This window comes from Natator depressus, chromosome 27 (genome assembly GCF_965152275.1).
Source record: "Natator depressus isolate rNatDep1 chromosome 27, rNatDep2.hap1, whole genome shotgun sequence".
NCBI classification, from domain to species: Eukaryota; Metazoa; Chordata; order Testudines; family Cheloniidae; genus Natator; species Natator depressus.
In genome coordinates, this window is record NC_134260.1 from 13,867,662 (window position 1) to 13,887,713 (window position 20,052).

The window sequence follows — 20,052 nt, forward strand, 5'->3', positions numbered from 1 at the left end:
CCAAAGCACCCTATGGCCAGTTGCACAGTGGATAGCTACCCACAGTGCACTGCTCTTTGTGTCGATGCAAGAGCTGCTAATGTGGATGCACTCTGCAGACACAAGGAGCATACTGTGGAAATGCAACAGCAGTTTAATCAAAGCACTTTAATTAAAGCAGCATAACTTTTGGCGACAAAACAGTCCAATCCAACTCCCATTGAAGTTTAATCAAGTAATTTTTGCTATTAACTCTAAGAAGTTCAGAGACATCTCCCTGCTGATGCTGCTTATATTGTCTCTTCAATCTCTTTGGTCTGGGAGGAGACAACTTTGCCATCAATCAGCTCCTCAACAACTGTCTTGATCTTCCTAATTTTATTTATTTCTGGAAATAAAATTGCACAGAGTGTTAATTAAAACATTTATATTAAAAGAGTAATACGTTTTTAATGTTTACTTCAGTAACTAGCTCTATACTTTTAGTTTTCCAGCCTGTTGAGCAAACATATTTGGAAGAAAAGGAGTACTTGTGGCACCTTAGAGATTAACCAGTTTATTTGAGCATAAGCTTTCCTGAAACCTGTCATATTTGGAAGCACTGCCTTAATCCCACATTGGCATAATCAAGTGGAACATCAGAAAATTTGAAACACATATGAAAAAGAAAAGTTAAATTACTGATCATGTATAATTTTGCTCTTCAGTTTAACAGTGGGTTTAAGAATGAAAGTGCCATTTATTGTAAAATAGATATTGAGCTTCTTCTTAAGTGTAAATGATATGCTAATTTCAGTCTGAAGTCAAAATTCTGGGTTTTCAGGTGTCATATTAGTAGAGTGCCTGCTGGTCATAGCTGGGGCAAATGGAAGGATATACTTCCAAGTGTTCGGAAAAAATCCCTCATTATGGAAAAGAATAAACAAAATAGTACTGTCCAATTCATGTCTGGGCTGAGGCCAGTTCTAGGGTGGAGGTGGGGGAATACCTATGTAAAAGGGAAGCATCAAGGACAATGCATGTCATCTTTTGAAGAATATACAGCTGAACACAAGGAGGCGCCAGTCCCATAAGTGTGAATATGCAAAGGTGACACTAGTAGCTGTTTTGTGATAATAAGTAAACTTTCTTTCTTGGTGTACAGAATATGGTTTCTCCAATTACTGAACATCCTGTACATCACCCTGAACTTTTTACAGACCATTGTTTTGAGTGAATCTTTTATTCCTCCTGAGCATATTTTGGTGGTTGGGTTTTGTACAAACTGAATAGTTCTAAGGTGCTTTTAACAGAAACATTACATTGAGAGTTATATAGTCAGACAATTGAATTGGCAATTTTGCCATAAGATTTCACTGATTTAATATTTGCACCTGAAAGACTTATAGCACCTCAATTTGTTTTATATCAGCTTAATTAATTTTAATGCAGCCAAATTAGTAGCAACCAAATATAAAAATATGAAAACAAAAATTTAAGTGACATACCTCTCTCAGACTCTTCAATAGTAGATATCTCTGACTGTAAAGGTCTGTTAAATATATGAATAAAACATACTTTGTAAATAAAGGTGCTTATTAAATTTAAGAAATGTTGAGATCACTGATCTTTGTACATTTAATTTGTTCACTTAAACCCCAATACAGCAAGGTACTTAAACATGTGCTAAACATTGTTTTTCTTGTTAAATTCCTTGGATTAATCTCACTCAGTTCTACAAACAGTTATCTCTGGGGGGAATGGAACAAAGCCTAAGTAAATGAACTTTGTGTCAGGTACTATGAGGAGGCTTGGTGGATACTGAACCAACCAACTTCTTTAGCAGCCTCTAGAATGTCCTCTCTGCAGCTGAATGTGGTGACTGACTGTCAGCAGGAAAAAGAGAGCAGAGCTCCTTGAAAAGTCCCTACCACATTTGGGTTATATGGAATGGGAAAGGAGGACAGACTTACCTGAGAGTAGCCAACAAGTCAACAGGAAGTAGCAAGATCAGTTGGGGGCACTGACCCACCATGTGCACCAGGGGGAAGGGGAGGGTATTTTTAACCTGTACATTCCAGAACACGCACTCTCTCTGTCTTTCAATCACTGATCAGCAATAGTTTCTGCAAGGAGGTGTGACAATGCAGTAATGCCTGCAGCCTGCTTTACTAAAGAGTGCCACATTGTTTTCAGACCCACTGGCCAAGTCCCAGATTGTCCACATCTTCTCTCACCATGCTGCTTTGCAGAGATATCCATGGTGCAAAGGATAGTGAAGAGCGCCTTTGTGCTACCAATCAGGTTGCCCCAGAAGCTGAACAGTTCAGTGCCATAGTTTAGAAAAGACGTTATCATATGCAACAAGGGTACTTGTAATTGGTCATTTCACTGTTACTTTTTGTGGGGGAAGCATTTGTACTCATTTTTTAAAATACAAATATTTTTCTATTTTAGAGCATAATTACCTTCTCACTTTGCTTGTTTGTCTTTGACTTTCATTCTCTTTAGTTTCAGCCAGACTGGACACCACCAGTAGAGTAACCAGTGTTGGCAGGAACAAATTTTAATATGCAGAAGTATCCTTTATCCATTCATTTTATTGAATGCAAGTGTAATTCAACATCTGTCCTCTTTTTACCCCTAGGCAGCCTTTATAAAGAGTATTTAGAATAATTGCTGACTTTGGGGGGGGGGAGGGATAGCTCAGTGGTTTGTGCATTGGCCTGTTAAACCCAGGGTTGTGAGTTCAATCCTTGAGGGGGCCATTTAGGGATCTGGGGCAAAAATTGGGGATTGGTCCTGCTTTGAGCAGGGGGTTGGACTAGATGACCTCCTGAGGTCCCTTCCAACCCTGATATTCTATGATTCTATGATAGAAAACTGAACTAAACAGCAGACTTCACTGATACTCAGTTCCTTACCTACTATCCTCTCCCTCCAGTAGGCGTCGGTAAGTGGCAATCTCCATTTCCAACCGTGTCTTTATGTTCAGCAGAGAACTGTACTCAGAACTCTGGCTCTCCATGTCAGCTCGAAGCTGCATCAGCTGTGCCTCTACATTGCCAATTGCAGCCTGTATTTGGGCAAGTCGTGAACCATAAAGTGCTTCAGTCTCAGCCAGTGTGTCTTCTAAAGCCTTTTTCTACAGAAGGTGAAATAATAGAGGATTTACTTATTTGTGTTTTTAAATTATGTTTACATTGAAAGGCCTTGTAGTTCCTTGTTTATCCAAACAACTATCTGTTAAAGATATTCCCTATGTTAAATTTTAGATATGCTTTACCGTAATAAGCTGGGACTGCAGCTCTATCTCCAGGCCCTGGAAAGTGCGTCTCAGATCTGTGATCTCAGTTTTTTTGGTTTGCAGTTGTTCAATGTTAATAGTGACTTCCTGGTTCACTTCTTCTGTCTGAAATACAAAGAATGGAAAAGAAGGTGTAAAGTCAGTGAAGTTCAATTTTAAATCTTGACTGAACTCTTTGTGAGGTGCTGCTGCTATATGATCAGTGAGACTTCACCTGTTTATCAAAGTGGTCTTTGGCCTCTTGACGATTCTTTTCTGCCATGCTATCATATTGCTGTCTCATGTTTTCCATAATCTTGGCAAGATCAGTGCTCGGAGCAGCATCCACCTCTACATTAACTGTGCCCCCCAGCTGTTTACGCAGTTCACCAACTTCCTACAAACAATAATGATTATAGATAATTCTATATTTATGAACATCAGTTAAGCTTTTAAATAGGAAGAGAAACGTGCGGTCATCTTAAGACAGAAAGACAGAAACAAATTCAAAATGCATAGAAATAGAGCTATAAAAAGTAATTCCTAGGCCTGAGTTAGCACCTTTCTTCAGAGACTCTCAGTCACTTTACAAATATTAATTAAAGCCTTACAACCCACCCCCTCTGATGTACTGTTTTCCCCATTTTATGGCAGGGAAAACTGAGATGCTGAGGTGAAATGTTTCAGAGTAGCAGCTGTGTTAGTCTGTATTCGCAAAAAGAAAAGGAGTACTTGTGGCACCGTAGAGACTAACAAATTTATTTAAGCATAAGCTTTTGTGAGCTACAGCTCACTTCATCGGCTGCATGCAGTGGAAAATACAGTGGGGAGATTTATATACATAGAGAACATGAAACAATGGGTGTTACCATATACACTGTAACAAGAGTGATCACTTAAGGTGAGCTATTACCAGCAGGAGAGTGGGGGGGGGGGGGCGGGGAGCTTTTGTAGTGATAATCAAGGTGGGCCATTTCCAGCAGTTGCCAAGAACGTCTGAGGAACAGTGCGGGGTGGCGTGGGGGGAATAAACATGGGGAAATAGTTTTACTTTGTGTAATGACACATCCACTCCCAGTCTCTTATTCAAGCCTAAATTAATTGTATCCAGTTTGCAAATTAATTCCAATTCAGCAGTCTCTCGTTGGAGTCTGTTTTTGAAGTTTTTTTGTTGAAGAATTGCAACTTTTAGGTCTGTAATCGAGTGACCAAAGAGATTGAAGTGTTCTGATTTCCCCAAGGTCATAGTGAGCAGTGTCAGAACTGTGACTAGAGTGCAGGAGTCTTGGCTCCCAGTTATCTGGTTTTGCATTTAGTGGTGGCCCATAGAACCACAGGATATTCTTTAAACTACAGGAAGACCATCACACCTTAATTTTCAGAGCCTCTAAAATGTCATATTTTTCTACACAGTTAGAAAGAAAGTAGGTATGAAAAAGTTAATACTATGACTTATGATTGCTAAGAGGAATCATTTTGTGTTACGGATTTTAACACAGGAAGCCTAACCTATGACACAATTCAGGCTTTCTGTTAGCAACTAATAGAGTAGCAGGTTAATTCCAGATTTCAGTTATGTGACCCTACTTCTTGAAAAGAATGGGAGAAACCAAGATTGGTTAACATTCTTAGTTTTATCTTTTCACTTTATGTCTCCAATTATAAAGTTTATGTTTTTTCAGATTAACCATGGAATTTTCAGTATTCTTAACAAGATTTGCATGTGTCAAATGTTTTCTGTGTGTCATTGAGAAAATGTGTGAATTCTGAATGAGTTTCTCTGCTGCTCTCACCTCTTCATGGTTTTTCTTAAGGAAAGTCAGCTCTTCATTCAGACCTTCAATCTGTAGCTCTAAGTCTGCCTTTGACAAGGTCAAGTCATCAAGGACTCTGAGTAGTCCAGCAAGATCATTTTCCACATTCTGTTTGATTGCTAGCTCATTCTCATACCTGGAAAATAAATGTTCATTCCAGCATCATTAATATATAATTACTAATGTGCAATTAATATGTAATTAATTACTGATATGCTTTACCGTGATAAGCTAGGACTGTAGTTCTGTCTCAGAGAATCACAAACTATTGCTGTCTCACTCTGCAAATTGCCTTTTTACTGACTCTTTAGGGACAAACAGTTTAATTCTCAATTTTAACTCCAATAACTTTATTACCAAGACAAGATATACAAGTGTATATGTAGGGTTTCTCTATGGGAATAGGGCAGGTGGGATTGATGTAATGTATCCATTTTGTATTACTATTCAATTTCAGTGATCTGAAGGCATTCAGTTCTCTCCTAAAAACACACATTTGCCAGAAGACCCTGCTGGCTTTTAAAGAGATCACTTGACTGACATTTGGGGAGAACATCACATTAATTCATCATAGAAACTTACTTCATTCTAAAGTCATCAGAAGCCAGCTTGGCATTGTCGATCTGCAGGATGAGCCGGGCATTTTCCAGATGTGCAGCACCAATCTGGAAAAGAAGATGATAGATTGTAAAGTAATCTAGAGTCAGCAAACCAAACCAATATTTAAATGTTATAAAAATAACTTTGGATGACATTTTAAAATATGGAATCTGTGCCAGCAATCAGATTGTTCTGTTTTCAGAAAATCTTGATATATAGGCAGATACATTCCTCTCTAATTTATAGTGTTAAGGGAAGGCAAATCTAAGGTTACCTGTACTCTTCAGAGACTACACTATATGCTGTCAGCATAGTCCCTTAGGGACAAAGCAAATGAAGATTAAATAAAACATTGAAGCACAGATTAAGTTATGGAAAAAGAGATGTCCTATACATTGAACTTCTAGTTGTTTGTGATTTGTGTCCCAATCTTAACTTATAGATTGATTTGTGTTATTACAAACTATAACCCTGTCTCTACAAAGAATGGTAAGTGATATTGTTGACATTTTGCCATTGTTTCAAGCTTCTCATTTCCAGAACTGGAGGAAGAAGGAAAGAAAACTACAGACTTTGAAAGACAAGGGAAGAGATATGAGACATAAAATAGAAGGAAAAATGTAAATAATGTTAGTGCATGTACCCACACATACATTATGTTTCAGTTTGTGTGTGTGTGCACGCGCATGCATGCATATTTCCCTGCTTCTGGTGGATTTCATTCCCATCTCTAGATACGACTAAAGTGTTCCTGCCATGGTTTATTTTTATTCTAGATCTTAGCTATGTCTGAAGACCAATTAATTTTTTTTGCCTTTGGAATGCACCAGATTGCACCACAGAGCAGGTGTTTTTTGTAAAAATTCCTGGAGCAGAATATGCTTGGACTCTGTCACAAAGAATTTAGGGTAATTTGTAAAATATATCTTATAGGCTGGCCAAAAGGTATGGTCCAGACCACTTGATGCTGTAAACAAGAAAAAATCTCAAGTCCATAGAAAAATTAAAACACAAGCTGTGGGCAACGTTGAAGAGAGGCCTATCAAAATCTCAAGGCTCATATCTCCAGCAGGAAAAAAAAAAATGAAATGGGCTGGGGAGCCCATTTTTATTAAAATTAAGAAGAGTGTTTAACAGGGGAGGCCACTTTTTGAAGAAGCTTTTGAAAAAGCTTCAGGAACATCAAAAATCATGATGTAAATGTTACACATTAAGTATGGTGTCATATATGTGAACTGATTCTTTCCACAGTTTCCTCCCTCATCATGTCATAATCTTAGGAGCCACGCATTTTGTCAGTCGTGATATTTTGACAAGGGAGATTTTTTTGCAGGTATAAAGATGGATGCTCATGAATAATGCCCATAGGTCAGATATTGGAAAGACACGGGTTTCCTGTAAATGAAAGCTGCACCTAGTTTGCTCAGCATAGTAGTCAGAAAGTGACTTCCCTCTAGATCTACAATGAACTGGATTTTAAAATAAAGTTTAAAACCTTAATCCACATTGCTGAATATTTGCTGTTAGAGACCTTCTCTTTGGAATGTAATATTTGTGACACTGGCAACACGGGGGCCGATATGTAAAATGATGAGACATTTTCCTTTACTGCTACTTGAACAGTTGAAAAAAGATTAAGTATTAATGTTTTTGTGTAAATAGTCAACAGAATGTTTAAATAAATAATAAAAAATGACAACTGAAATTACTTGGGGAAATTAGTTAATTATGAAACTGCAAAGAGAACTTTGGATTTTTAGATTTCCTCAATAAACAGCACCTCCCAGGTAACAATCTGTTTACTTACTGTTGTCCAGGTGTAAGAGATTAGATTAAACACACACACACAAAAGAAGAAAAACAAAGTCTAAAAGTCTGATGTGAAGCCCACAAATACACAGCAATCCACAGAGATAACCAAAATGCTGTCTTTAATACTCACTATTATACATAGATAAATAAAATTAATGGATGCTGGGAGACCTTTTTAATAAACAATTTAAGATGAGCTAAGAAAGGAATTTTACCATTTACTCTAAATTTCCTGCCTTTTGTAGGTATAAATCTGATCTTTAATGTCACTTTATCTTGGGATTTTTTATTCCATGATATTAAGAAATATGTTACTTGTCATTGAGTGTTTGGTGATGCATTCATACGCTGATTATGACAAACTGTAACAGCACTTTCAAAGCCTTTAAAGCCTTCTATGAACTTAGAACTTGTGAAATAATTTACATTAATATGAAGGTAAGTGTCTAAACTTAGAGTGTGTGACCTTCTACAACATTGAGGAAAGAATTAAAGTTTTATATTCTCACACTCCATTTGTGAGTGTGGTTAATTGGACAGGGCAATATAATGAGAGGCAGGAAACATTAGTTCTGTCCTCACCCCTGCTCTTGATCTGGTGTATTACTTTGGGCAAGTGACTTCACTTCTTTGTGCCTCAGTTTCCTCAGCTGTAAAATAGGGATAATTATATCTTCTCTGGAAAGCCCCACTTTGAAATCTACAGTTGAAAAACCCTATATTATGTAATTATAGAAGAATTAATTCAGCCTTTATGATAGATTTTGAACTGTTAGGTTACACAGATCCATAGACATTTTTATAGCAATATAAAATGTGATGTGATAAACTGACTTTGCACAATTTAACCTGCATCTTGCCAAAGTTAAATGGTTAATGTACCTACAGTGAGGCCACAGTGAATTGAAAAAAAAAAAACATTCACAGCTAGCTGACTCTCTTCATTCTCTAATAATTGGAGTACAGAAGCATATACAGTTACAAAATAATGGATACTTTTATGATTTCTTACCTTGTTTTGGAGGTCTTCAATGGTTTTAAAATATTGACTGTGGTCATGCGTTGTAGTTGAGGATCTATTCCCATAGTACTCCCTGATCTGCTTTTCAAGCTGGGAGTTGGCTTTTTCTAGAAAATGCACTTTCTCCAGATAGGAAGCCAAACGGTCATTCAGATTTTGCATGGTCAGTTTCTCATTTCCAGCAAGCAGGATGTCACTACTGCTGGTGTTGAGTTGAAATCCACTGCCAAAGCCACTACCAAAGCCTCCTCCATAGTTAGTGCTGGTGGAAATGCGGGTGCCATAGCCACCAGCTCCCCCATAGACACTCGGTGCCTGATACTTTCGCATAGCTGTTTTCCTGTAGGTTGAACCACTTAGACTGGGTGCAGTAGGCTGGAAAGTGGAGCTTGTACCAGTAAGGTAGCTTCGGCTGGAGAGTGACATTGGTGGTGTTTTTGTTTTTAAAAAATAGCTAAAGCACCACAAGATTGAGAGCAGCTAGAGTGGAGAGCACTGTATGCTTCTTGATCTTTTATACTTTATCTGAAAAAGAGGCATGACAGTTGTAAACTCCACCTCTGCTGACACACAGTTTAATTGGGGTCAGCACCACCAACTCTCAGCATCTTGCTCAGAGTAATGTAACAGAACTTTAATTTGTTCATGTGTGCGCCAGGAAAAGTCCCCAGGTAGTGGGGGCATCTTTGTGATTTTTTTAGAGAAAAGGTAAAACACTATTGAAAAATGTATTGCATTTTACCTGAGGCCACAGTCTCGATATCCCTTTTGAAAAAAACAAAGGAAATATTTTACTCCCTATTTGTAGATTATGGTGTAAAAAAAGCAGAGGTGTGTGTAGGTAACTAGGGGCATAAAACTTGGTTAGAGTCAATAATATATTTCTACTGACAAGACAATAGTCACTGCCCGAGAGACTATTTAGAATAATAGTAGTATGTTTGTATAATCTAATTAGGCAGATGATTAGAAAGATTACTTTTGTATTTACCATGGTCATTTATTTTATGGTAAATGGAAAACAGCATTAACATTTAAAACAGACATTAAGCATTTGTGACATTAGCAAAGGTAAGGTATGTTACATATAAATATAATATGGGTTTTAAACAAGAAATCCTTACTATAATTTAAAATGAACAGACTTTCAACACACTTGAAAATAAAAAGAATATTACTTTGTCATATGATGTAAGTAAATGCAACTTAAAAAACAGGACAAGAGCATTTGAAATCTCATTGCTCACCTTCATTTCCATAGCAGCAACTGCATCAATGGAGCTATACCAGGGATTAAGTTTAGCCAAGTTAATTTATCGTAGACATACTTACCTGCCCAGTGTAGCTGGTCTCGAGCACTTTTTGCACTCTCGTGTGGCTGAAGTTAAAGTGAAACGAATAAGCTTTCATTATATATTCTTTTCTTGTTTTATATGCTCAACAGATAAAAGTATATGTATTAATTTGAGCTGTATTTTGGCAACTACAATAGGTTGTACTCTGTGTATTAATGATTAACATTAACTGATTATGTTGGCATGTTAGTAAAAAACCATTCTACTTTTCCAGTACACTTGTTTCCTCTATTAAAAATTTAAAAAAAATTATTTTGCTTAAAAAACACAACATTTCTTTCCTCCAACCCACCCATGCACACGTACACACACACTGTGTCCACTTGGCTATTTTCTAAAGAAATTTGAAGATTTTAGACTGTTCCCTGTCATCTGACAGAATGGTTTAGTTTCCAAATGTTGGTGATACTACAGTTCTCCTCTACACAGAATTGTTATATCTCAAAGAAACAATTAACCCTTAAAGAAAGATAATATATCTTTGTATCATTCAGGACCAATAAAAAGGTAGGTTAGAGTTCGCAGATTACTTAGGTATCTGGCATCATATGCACACTTTTACTTTCTTTGTTATAGATATATGATAAAAACAAAAGGGTTGTGTGCCAGTGACAAATATTTTCTAATTTGAAAAATGTATTTTTACTTGCACAGTTCCATTTTCGTTTATTTGAACTAGAAGACCTACTAATGCTGTTGCTGTTGATAAAGGAAGGCGGGGAAGAAAGGAATGTGGCTAGTAGGTTCAGGATTATTCGGATCCACTGACAACCTCATTTAGGGCAAGTATGGAGACAGTAGCAATGCTGTAATAGAAGCTGTGTAGAAGTTGCTGCTGTGGTCATGGCTTAGGAGGGAAGAAAGATTCTTTTGCCCCAGTCCTGATTGAGTTCCCCTTTGTAAGGCCTGTTTTCTCTGGTGCTGTGCTAGGAACAGGGATGAAATGCTGGCTCATTGAAGTTAATGGCAAAACTCTCATGGACTTCAGTGAGGCCAGGATTTCACACCAGGATTTCTGCTTAAGTGTCCCACTTACACTCATAGGTGAGTGATTCCGCAATGAGGTTATAGGGTCTGTGACAGGGTCGGGCCAGATGGCTATAGGAGAGTAATAGAAGGCAGATATATTAGCCCCAGGCTAAGTAGGACCCTTTTCCCTGGGTAAGGTAACAGGGAAGGTTCCAGAAAAATCAGGAAGCTTCTGGACACAATTAAGGCAGGCTGATTAGAACACCTGCAGCCAATCAAGAAGCTGCTAGAATCAATTAAGGAAGGCTAATCAGGGGACCTGGGTTTTAAAAAGGAGCTCACTTCAGTTTGTGGTGTGCGTGTGAGGAGCTGGGAGCAAGAGGCACGAGGAGCTGAGAGTGAGAACGCGGACTGTTGGAGGACTGAGGTGTACAAGCATTATCAGACACCAGGAGGAAGGTCCTGTGGTGAGGATAAAGAAGGTGTTGGGAGGAGGCCATGGGGAAGTAGCCCAGGGAGTTGTAGCTGTCGCACAGCTGTTCTAGGAGGCACTCTAGACAGCTGCATTCCACAGGGCCCTGGGCTGGAACCCGGAGTAGAGGGCGGGCCCGGGTTCCCCCCCAGATCCTCCCAACTCCTGGTCAGACACAGGAGGAGTCAACCTGGACTCTGGGTTCAGAAAAACGGCCAATCTGAGGGCTGCCATGAAGCTCCAAGGCAAGCAAATCCACCAATAAGCGCAAGACCCACCAAGGTAGAGCAGGAACTTTATCACAGGTCTGTTTTCTACTTTCTCTGCAATGTGCACACAGAACTATCAGGTTTCTATAGCAGGAGGCTGACTGTCTTTTACATCCCATGATTAACCAATTACCAAAATCAGTGGGGCCCAATGATCTTACTAGGTAAACTATTCTGTAAGCTGAACATTGGGCACAGGTGTTTATGTGCCAAATACAGGGAGATAAAGCTAGGGAAGAAATGGGTTATTGAATGAATTTTTCAGAACATGAATGGCATAGGTGTTCACAGAACAGACAATAGCTCTAGAACCTCAGGGCATTGCAGTTAATTTACCTTATTAAGTAGAACAGCAGAACAGTCAAAAAAGCGCACAGGGCTTTCATAGTTTAAAGTAGCTATAGCAGATGCTGGTGTTCAAAGCTTGGGTCAGAGAAATTGTTGGAGCTTGTTATTCAAAAGCAGTCTCCTTGTTTTCCTTTGGTTTCCTGGTGTGGGGGAAAATGGGTATGGCAGCTTCTTGGAGTTTGTAGAAAGGTTTAGGAAATTGAGATAATCATGCAGTAAATTGTGGTGGAATTAATTCTGCAATAATTACATGGTCATGCATTAATCGTGACTAACAGTTCAGGATGACAAGGGTTAACACCACACCTTTGTGCAGTTGTGCATATATCAAGAAAGTGGCATGTGAAAAATTAGCTAATACCTAGAGAATGCTATATAGGTTTTAGTGAGTTACAAGGACATTATTCTATCAATTGGTTCTGGTGACAACATAAACCACAGGAGTGAAGCCTAAGATGGATGAAGTCATCATTAATTTGTTTGAGGAAGGAAGAGAAACTTTTCTTCTGTCAAATGGCAAATTTAGCATCAAAAAAGAAAAAAGCAAAGGATTCACCATTTTCTGTCTTTTTAAATTAACTTTGATAAACTAGTTGGAAAGTAAAACAATAACTACAACCAAAGACGTATTTGCTGCAGACCACAACAAGAAGTGTGAAGTGTTCTGCCTCAGACGGGGGTCCAGTCAGGGTTACCTGTCAGATGTCTTTCTTATCCTTTGGGCACTGGGACTGCTGTAGGCCTTCCCCTTGGTCCCTGTGATACTGACAGTCCTGAAGAACCTGAGGCAAGATCTAGGATTGATTATTATGACCGTCCCTGCATAGGCAAAGCAGTTCTGGTGTTTGGATTTGGTGACTCTCTCACTGCAATCCCCGATCACTTTGCCTGCTCTGTCTGACATAGTCTCACAGAACCATGGACACATCATACACCCAGACCCAATATTATTACATCTGGCAGCCAGGATGCTGGCTGGATGACATCCACTGAAAGAAGAAGTTCAGATGAAGTTTGCAACATTCTACTCCAAAGCAGGAAAGCCTCAACCAGACTTATAAACCTAAGTGGAAGAGGTTTTCTATTTGTCTATCTCAGCAGCATCTCTCTCCTTTGACATGACCCATTTCACCAATATTGGACCATGTGCTAGCCCAGAAACAATTGGGACGTTCTTATCAGTTCTACAAGGGGCCATTTAGCAGCAATATCTGCACATTGCTCTGGTATCCAGGGACATACTGTATTTTCTCACCCTCTTTATTCATGTTTTCCCCCAGTTCGGGAGCTCCCTCCCCCTTGGGACCTCAACATTGTAATAACTGGGTTGATGGGTCCCTAATTTGAGCCCTTAGGTGGCATAGGGAGCAGGTTTCTGTAAGTGAAGACTGCCTTTTTATAGCTATTACATAAGCTGGAAGGGTAGGGGAGATTCAGGTCTTCAAGGGAGGTCCCTCTTCTACAGTGCTTCATAAGGACAGAGTTACTGTTAGGCCTTATCTTAAGTTTCTGGCCAGAGTTGTTTCAGAGTTTCATATGAACCAGTTCATTCATCTCCCAGTTTTCTTCCCCAAACCTCAATCAGCCTTGGCAGAAGCTAAATTTCAGACACTTGATACAGTAAGGGAATTATTATACCACCAACAGGAAAAAAATCATTCAGGAACACATCTACCCCCAGTTTGTGGCCTTTGTTGAAAGGGTTGAGGGTCAGGCCATATCTTCACAGACAATTTCAGAATGGGTCTCCTCATTTTTAAGAACATGTTATAAATTAGCCAGGTTAGATCCACCGAGCCGTATTAGGGTTCATTCCTCTAGAGCTCAGGCACCCTTTGCTGCTGCCTGTTTGAAGAATATCGCTCTTTATGAAACTGTAAGTTAGCTATGTGAAGCTCAGTCCACACCGTTACAGGACACTTCTGTTTTGCAGAGATTCTCAGATCAGATACCTGCTTTGGTAGGACTACCTTGCAATCATTGTTTAAGTAGGTCTCCTACTGTCCACCTCCAAGCAAACAGATAACTGGTTGTTAGTCACAAAGAATGGAATCCATGTGGACAATCACTGGAAGAGGAAAGAACAGTTACTTACAGTACAGTAACTGTGGTTCTTTGAGATGTGTTGTCCACATGGATTCCACAACCTGCCCTCCTTCCCTTCTACTACAGAGACCTACTCCTCTGGGATTCTGTATTGTGTGACAAATTTCAGAACAGAAGAATATAAGGGAGTGCTGGAAGGCAGGTATATCAGCCTGGATAGCCAGACAAAGGCTACTGTAGGCCAATTAAGACACCTGACGCCAATTAACCAGTTAAGGCCGTTAGGCTAATGGAGACAGCTGAAACCAATCAAGGTCCCACTTATACTGTTTAAAAGCTCTCCTTCCAGTGCCCTCCAGGGGGCTGAGGTGAAAGGAGCTGGAGGAGAGGAAGCATTGCTGAATCCTGAGGTGAGGGTGAAGCTAGGAAAAGGGGACCATGGGGGAAGTGGCCCAGGGAATCAAAGCGGTGTCAGTGGTGAAGGGAATGCCACCAATAGCTGCTACGATTAGGGTCCCTGGGCTGGAACCTGGAGTAGAGGGCGGTCCTGAGTCCCCATCCCCCCCATACTCTACAGAGATCCCCTGGAGAAGGAAAGCAGGACTTGGTCCAGACAGGATGCCAAACTGTGCTTACTGGGCTCGATGGAGCAACAGAGACTGTGGGGTATTCCCCCTTCCCATTTCCCATACTGGTCGGTGATGAAAGTAAGCCACGAAAGCTTGTGCTCCAATATGTCTATTAGTCTATAAGGTGCCACAGGACTCTTTGCTGCTTTTACAGATAGCTACCCCTACTCAATAGGCTGTGACTCTTGCCTCTTCACTGAGAAAGGTAGGTCACACTGGGGCCTTATCAAGTTTCTGAGGCCACTGAAACTTCCCAGAAGTGCAGTATGCAGTAATTACTCAGAGAAGCCGGCAAGATGTAAGCCTCAGTGGGCTCACCCCAGGCGAACTCCCAGGCAAACTCCTGCTGTTTGCTGCTCAGCTGGTTCCCCGCCGCTCAGCTGACACAAGGAAGAAAGGAAAGCAGCAGAATACGGACCCTGGACTTCAGAAAAGCAGACTTTGACTCCCTCCGGGAACTGATGGGCAGGATCCCCTGGGAGAATAACATGAGGGGGAAAGGAGTCCAGGAGAGCTGGCTGTATTTTAAAGAATCCTTATTGTGGTTACAGGGACAAACCATCCCGATGTGTAGAAAGAATAGTAAATATGGCAGGCGACCAGCTTGGCTTAACTGTGAAATCCTTGCTGATCTTCAACACAAAAAAGAGGCTTACAAGAAGTGGAAGATTGGACAAATGACCAGGGATGAGTATACAAATATTGCTCGGGCATGTAGGAATGAAATCAGGAAGGCTAAATCACACCTGGAGTTGCAGCTAGCGAGGGATGTTAAGAGTAAGCAGAAGGGTTTCTTCAGGTATGTTGGCAACAAGAAGAAAGCCAAGGAAAGTGTGGGCCCCTTACTGAATGAGGGAGGCAAGCTAGTGACAGAGGATGTGGAAAAAGCTAATGTACTCAATGCTTTTTTTGCCTCTGTCTTCACGAACAAGGTCAGCTCCCAGACTGCTGCACTGGGCAGCACAGCATGGGGAGGAGGTGGCCAGCCCTCTGTGAAGGAAGAAGTGGTTCGGGACTATTTAGAAAAACTGGACATGCACAAGTCCATGGGGCCAGATGTGTTGCATCCAAGAGTGCTAAAGGAATTGGCGGATGTGATTGCAGAGCCATTGGCCATTATCTTTGAAAACTCATGGCGATCAGGGGAAGTCCTGGAAGACTGGAAAAAGGCTAATGTAGTGCCAGTCTTTAAAAAAGGGAAGAAGGAGGATCCTGGGAACTACAGGCCGGTCAGCCTCACCTCAGTCCCCGGAAAAATCATGGAGCATGTCCTCAAGGAATCAATTCTGAAGCACTTAGACGAGAGGAAAATGACCAGGAACAGTCAGCATGGATTCATCAAGGGCAAGTCATGCCTGACTAATCTAATTGCCTTCTATGATGAGATAACTGGTTCTGTGGTTGAAGGGAAAGCAGTGGACGCGTTATTCCTCGACTTTAGCAAAGCTGTTGACACAGTCTCCCACAGTATTCTTGTCAGCAAGTTAAAGAAGTATGGGCTGGATGGATGCACTACAAGGTGGGTAGAAAGTTGGCTAGATTGTCGGGCCCAACGGGTAGTGATCAATGGCTCCATGTCTAGTTGGCAGCTGGTATCTAGCGGAGTGCCCCAAGGGTCGGTCCTGGGGCCGGTTTTGTTCAATATCTTCATTAATGATCTGGAGGATGGTGTGGATTGCACCCTCAGCAAGTTTGCGGATGACACTAAACTGGGAGGAGTGGTAGATACGCTGGAGGGTAGGGATAGGATACAGAGGGACCTAGACAAATTGGAGGATTGGGCCAAAAGAAATCTGATGAGGTTCAACAAGGACAAGTGCAGAGTCCTGCACTTAGGATGGAAGAATCCAATGCACCGCTACAGACTAGGGACCGAATGGCTAGGCAGCAGTTCTGCAGAGAAGGACCTAGGGGTTACAGTGGACGAGAAGCTGGATATGAGTCAACAGTGTGCCCTTGTTGCCAAGAAGGCCAATGGCATTTTGGGGTGTGTAAGTAGGGGTATTGCCAGCAGATCGAGGGACGTGATCGTACCCCTCTATTCGACATTGGTGAGGCCTCATCTAGAGTACTGTGTCCAGTTTTGGGCCCCACACTACAAGAAGGATGTGGAGAAATTGGAAAGAGTCCAGCGAAGGGCAACAAAAATGATTAGGGGTCTGGAACACATGACTTATGAGGAGAGGCTGAGGGAACTGGGATTGTTTAGTCTACGGAAGAGAAGAATGAGGGGGGATTTGATAGCTGCTTTTAACTACCTGAAAGGTGGCTCCAAAGAGGATGGATCTAGACTATTCTCAGTGATAGCAGATGACAGGACAAGGAGTAATGGTCTCAAGTTGCAGTGGGGGAGATTTAGGTTGTATATTAGGAAAAACTTTTTCACCAGGAGGGTGGTGAAACACTGGAATGCGTTACCTAGGGAGGTGGTGGAATCCCCTTCCTTGGAAGTTTTTAAGGTCAGGCTTGACCAAGCCCTGGCTGGGATGATTTAATTGGGGATTGGTCCTGCTTTGAGCAGGGGGTTGGACTAGATGACCTCCAGAGGTCCCTTCCAACTCTGATATTCTATGATTCTATGACCCACCAATACAGGCTCGAGACTTTATCACAATTGGTGAATGAAATGAGGGATGGATGCACCTGCTCCACTCTTTATTTCCCTGGGTGGGGAGGAGGTGACCTGGGGACGTCTAAAGCTCAAGTAATAATCAGTCAATTTCATAGTAGAGGACAGATATTAGATGGTGAACAAGAGGGAGGAGGTGTGGCCAGAGTGCCCTGTGCTCTAGCTATGTTTAGCTGGCAGACTGTCCTTAATGGACTGTTGTGCTCTGGCAGTTCCTAGGTTACTCTAACCTGCACCTGGGGCCAGGCAGAGAATCAGGAAGTAATAGGTAGCTCTCTGATGGCTTCTTTCCAGTTTCGTGCAATGCAGATTGGCCCTAAATTTAAACATTTTAAGTAAATTTTGAGAATCTGCACTTCCCTCATACTTTTTGATCATTATATAAACTGCAATTTTCAAAGTATGAAAGTTTTCCAAACCAATATGAACAACCTTTAAAATATTATCTCATGTTAACTTTTTATACAAGGATGCCCTGCCCTCGTCAATGTGAATTGTCTTCGGACTTCAGCCCTCTGTGCGTGTGACTGGTATCTGTAAATGACTGAAGAATATTTATGAGTTGAAGTCAAGGTACACTAACCAAATCTCTTAGGCAGTAACTATGGAAACCTGCCATAGGTCTTTATCTGTTTATTAAAAACATTAAATCTGAGAGGAGTGGAGAAGCTACTATAATAGAGTTCATACTTACAAGACTTTATTTTGAGTGCAGCAGGTGTTTGAGTCATAATAACTTAACTTGGCTAATTATTCCACTACCTGATTGTCTGGCAGTGGCTTGTAATATCCAAATTAAAGGTATCTTTCTTGCTCTTTAATTTTATTTTTTTTGTAATTACTCATTTGTCAAACACTGCATTTTCCCTCTCTATTCAACATTGAGCAAAAGCCAGCATTCAAGTTTGTAACTTCTGTGTTAAACTAAAAACATCACTGATGATGTCAGCATATTTTTAAGATCAGCTTTCATAGGCCAAATTCTCAGCCTGGAAATCCATAAACATCCATACACATCCTCTATCCAGATCAATCTACGGCTAGATGTTCCCTGTATTCAAAGAGCAAATACCATGCATAGACTATAAAACTAGGTAGCAGTGTGGTGAATCTGCAAATTATAGGACTATGATCCTGTATAGAGAAGCAAGAATAAGACTGTAAAAAAGATCTTAAAAATGAAGGCTGGTTCTTAGGTTTGCTTGGTTAGTGAAACAGAATGCATCAAGTGTTCCTGCATATTTATAGCAATAACTAACTTTGCAAGTTACACAGGCCCAGATCCACAAAGAGACTTAGGCACTTAGAAAATCACTGGAACGGTACTGTGATCCACGGTGCCAAGGCTCCCTGTACAATGAATAGGGAGAGATTGGTATCTCAGAATGTTATCCACAAAAGCCTGCACACTAAGCAGGGAGTCACCAAAGCTAGCCAATTGGAGATGCTGAGGGAAGAGATGTGCCCTAAACATTTACCTGTGTTATGGGAGACCCAGGATTAATTTCCCCCTCTGCCTGAGAGAAGAACAGATTTGAAGAGAGGTCTCCCACACCTCTCAGGAGAGAGCCCTAACCACTGGGCTATAAGATATTCTGATGTGGGTCCTTCAGAGTCTCTCCTCATGCAGTTGTTCCACTAACAGAGTACAGCATCCACCATCTGGACACAATGATTCATTGAAGTGCCAGAGCACTGCTCCTTCCATGGATAACAGAGTTGTTAGGGTTGTGACAGTCAATGTGTCTGATAGGGGTTTTAGGAAGAACACAATCAGACCTACCCTAGTGAGAAATTTTCCTGTCCTGGTCAGAGCAAAATTTTCTGTCTCCATGTGCTCTCCCTACCAAGGAGGAAATGAACACCAAGGATAAACAGTGAGGTGGCAAAATTTGCAGATGATACAAAATTACTAAAGATAGTTAAGACCCAGGCAGACTGCAAAGAGCTACAAAAGGATCTCTTAAACTGGGTGACTGGGCAACAAAATGGCAGATGAAATTTAATGTTATAAATGCAAAGTAATACACGTCGGAAAGCATAATCCCAACTATACATATAAAATGATGGGGTCTAAATTAGCTGTTACTACTCAAGAAAGAGATCTTGGAATCATTGTGGATACTTCTCTGAAAACATCCACTCAACGTGCAGTGGCAGTCAAAAACACGAACAGAAAGCTGGGAAAAATTAAGAAAGGGATAGATAATAGGACAGAAAATATCATGTTGCCTCTATATAAATCCTTGGTATGCCCACATCTTGAATACTGTGTGCAGATGTGGTCGCCCCATCTCAGAAAAGATACATTGGAATCGGAAAAGGTTCAGAAAAGGGCAACAAAAATGATTAGGGTTATGGAACGGCTTGCATATGAGGAGAGATTAATAAGACTGGGACTTTTCAGCTTGGAAAAGAGATGGCTAAGGGAAGATGTGATTGAAGTCTATAAAATCATGACTGGTGTAGAGAAAGTAGATAAGGAAGTGTTGTTTACTACTTCTCATAACACAAGAACTAGGGGTCACCAAATGAAATTAATATGCAGCAGGTTTAAAACAAATAAAAGGAAATATTTCTTCACACAACGCACAGTCAACCTGTGGAACTCCTTGCCAGAGGATGTTGTGAAGGCCAAGACCATAACAGGGTTCAAAAAAGAACTAGATAAATTCATGGAGGATAGGTCCATCAATGGCTATTAGCCAGGATGGGCAGGAATGGTGTCCCAAGCCTCTGTTTGCCAGAAGCTGGGAATGAGTGACAGGGGATGGATCACGTGATGATTACCTGTTCTGTTCTTTCCTTCTGGGGCACCTGGCACTGGCCACTGTCGGAAGACAG

General features: G+C 40.8%; 1 protein-coding gene across 1 annotated transcript; it reads right to left on the reverse strand.

The window, feature by feature from the left end:
* Positions 1 to 269: 269 nt before the first annotated feature.
* LOC141978633 (keratin, type I cytoskeletal 19-like) lies at positions 270 to 8,917 on the reverse strand. Its single transcript, XM_074940889.1, has 8 exons — positions 8,483 to 8,917; positions 5,641 to 5,723; positions 5,038 to 5,194; positions 3,480 to 3,641; positions 3,245 to 3,370; positions 2,883 to 3,103; positions 1,467 to 1,510; positions 270 to 367 (listed from the first exon to the last, which is right to left on the reverse strand). The coding sequence occupies exons 1-8, from the start codon at positions 8,915 to 8,917 to the stop codon at positions 270 to 272; spliced, it is 1,326 nt and encodes a 441-aa protein (XP_074796990.1).
* Between the last annotated feature and the right edge of the window lie 11,135 nt (positions 8,918 to 20,052).

Bases quoted from the DNA above. Each gene is read 5' to 3' on its own strand.
- LOC141978633 (XM_074940889.1), bottom strand. From the start codon at position 8,917: ATGTCACTCTCCAGCCGAAGCTACCTTACTGGTACAAGCTCCACTTTC. The intron at 5,724-8,482 runs GTAAGAAATCAT...CTTCTTTTCCAG, and splicing joins TTGAAGACCTCCAAAACAAG to ATTGGTGCTGCACATCTGGA. The intron at 368-1,466 runs GTATGTCACTTA...TTTTATTTCCAG, and splicing joins TATTGAAGAGTCTGAGAGAG to AAATAAATAAAATTAGGAAG.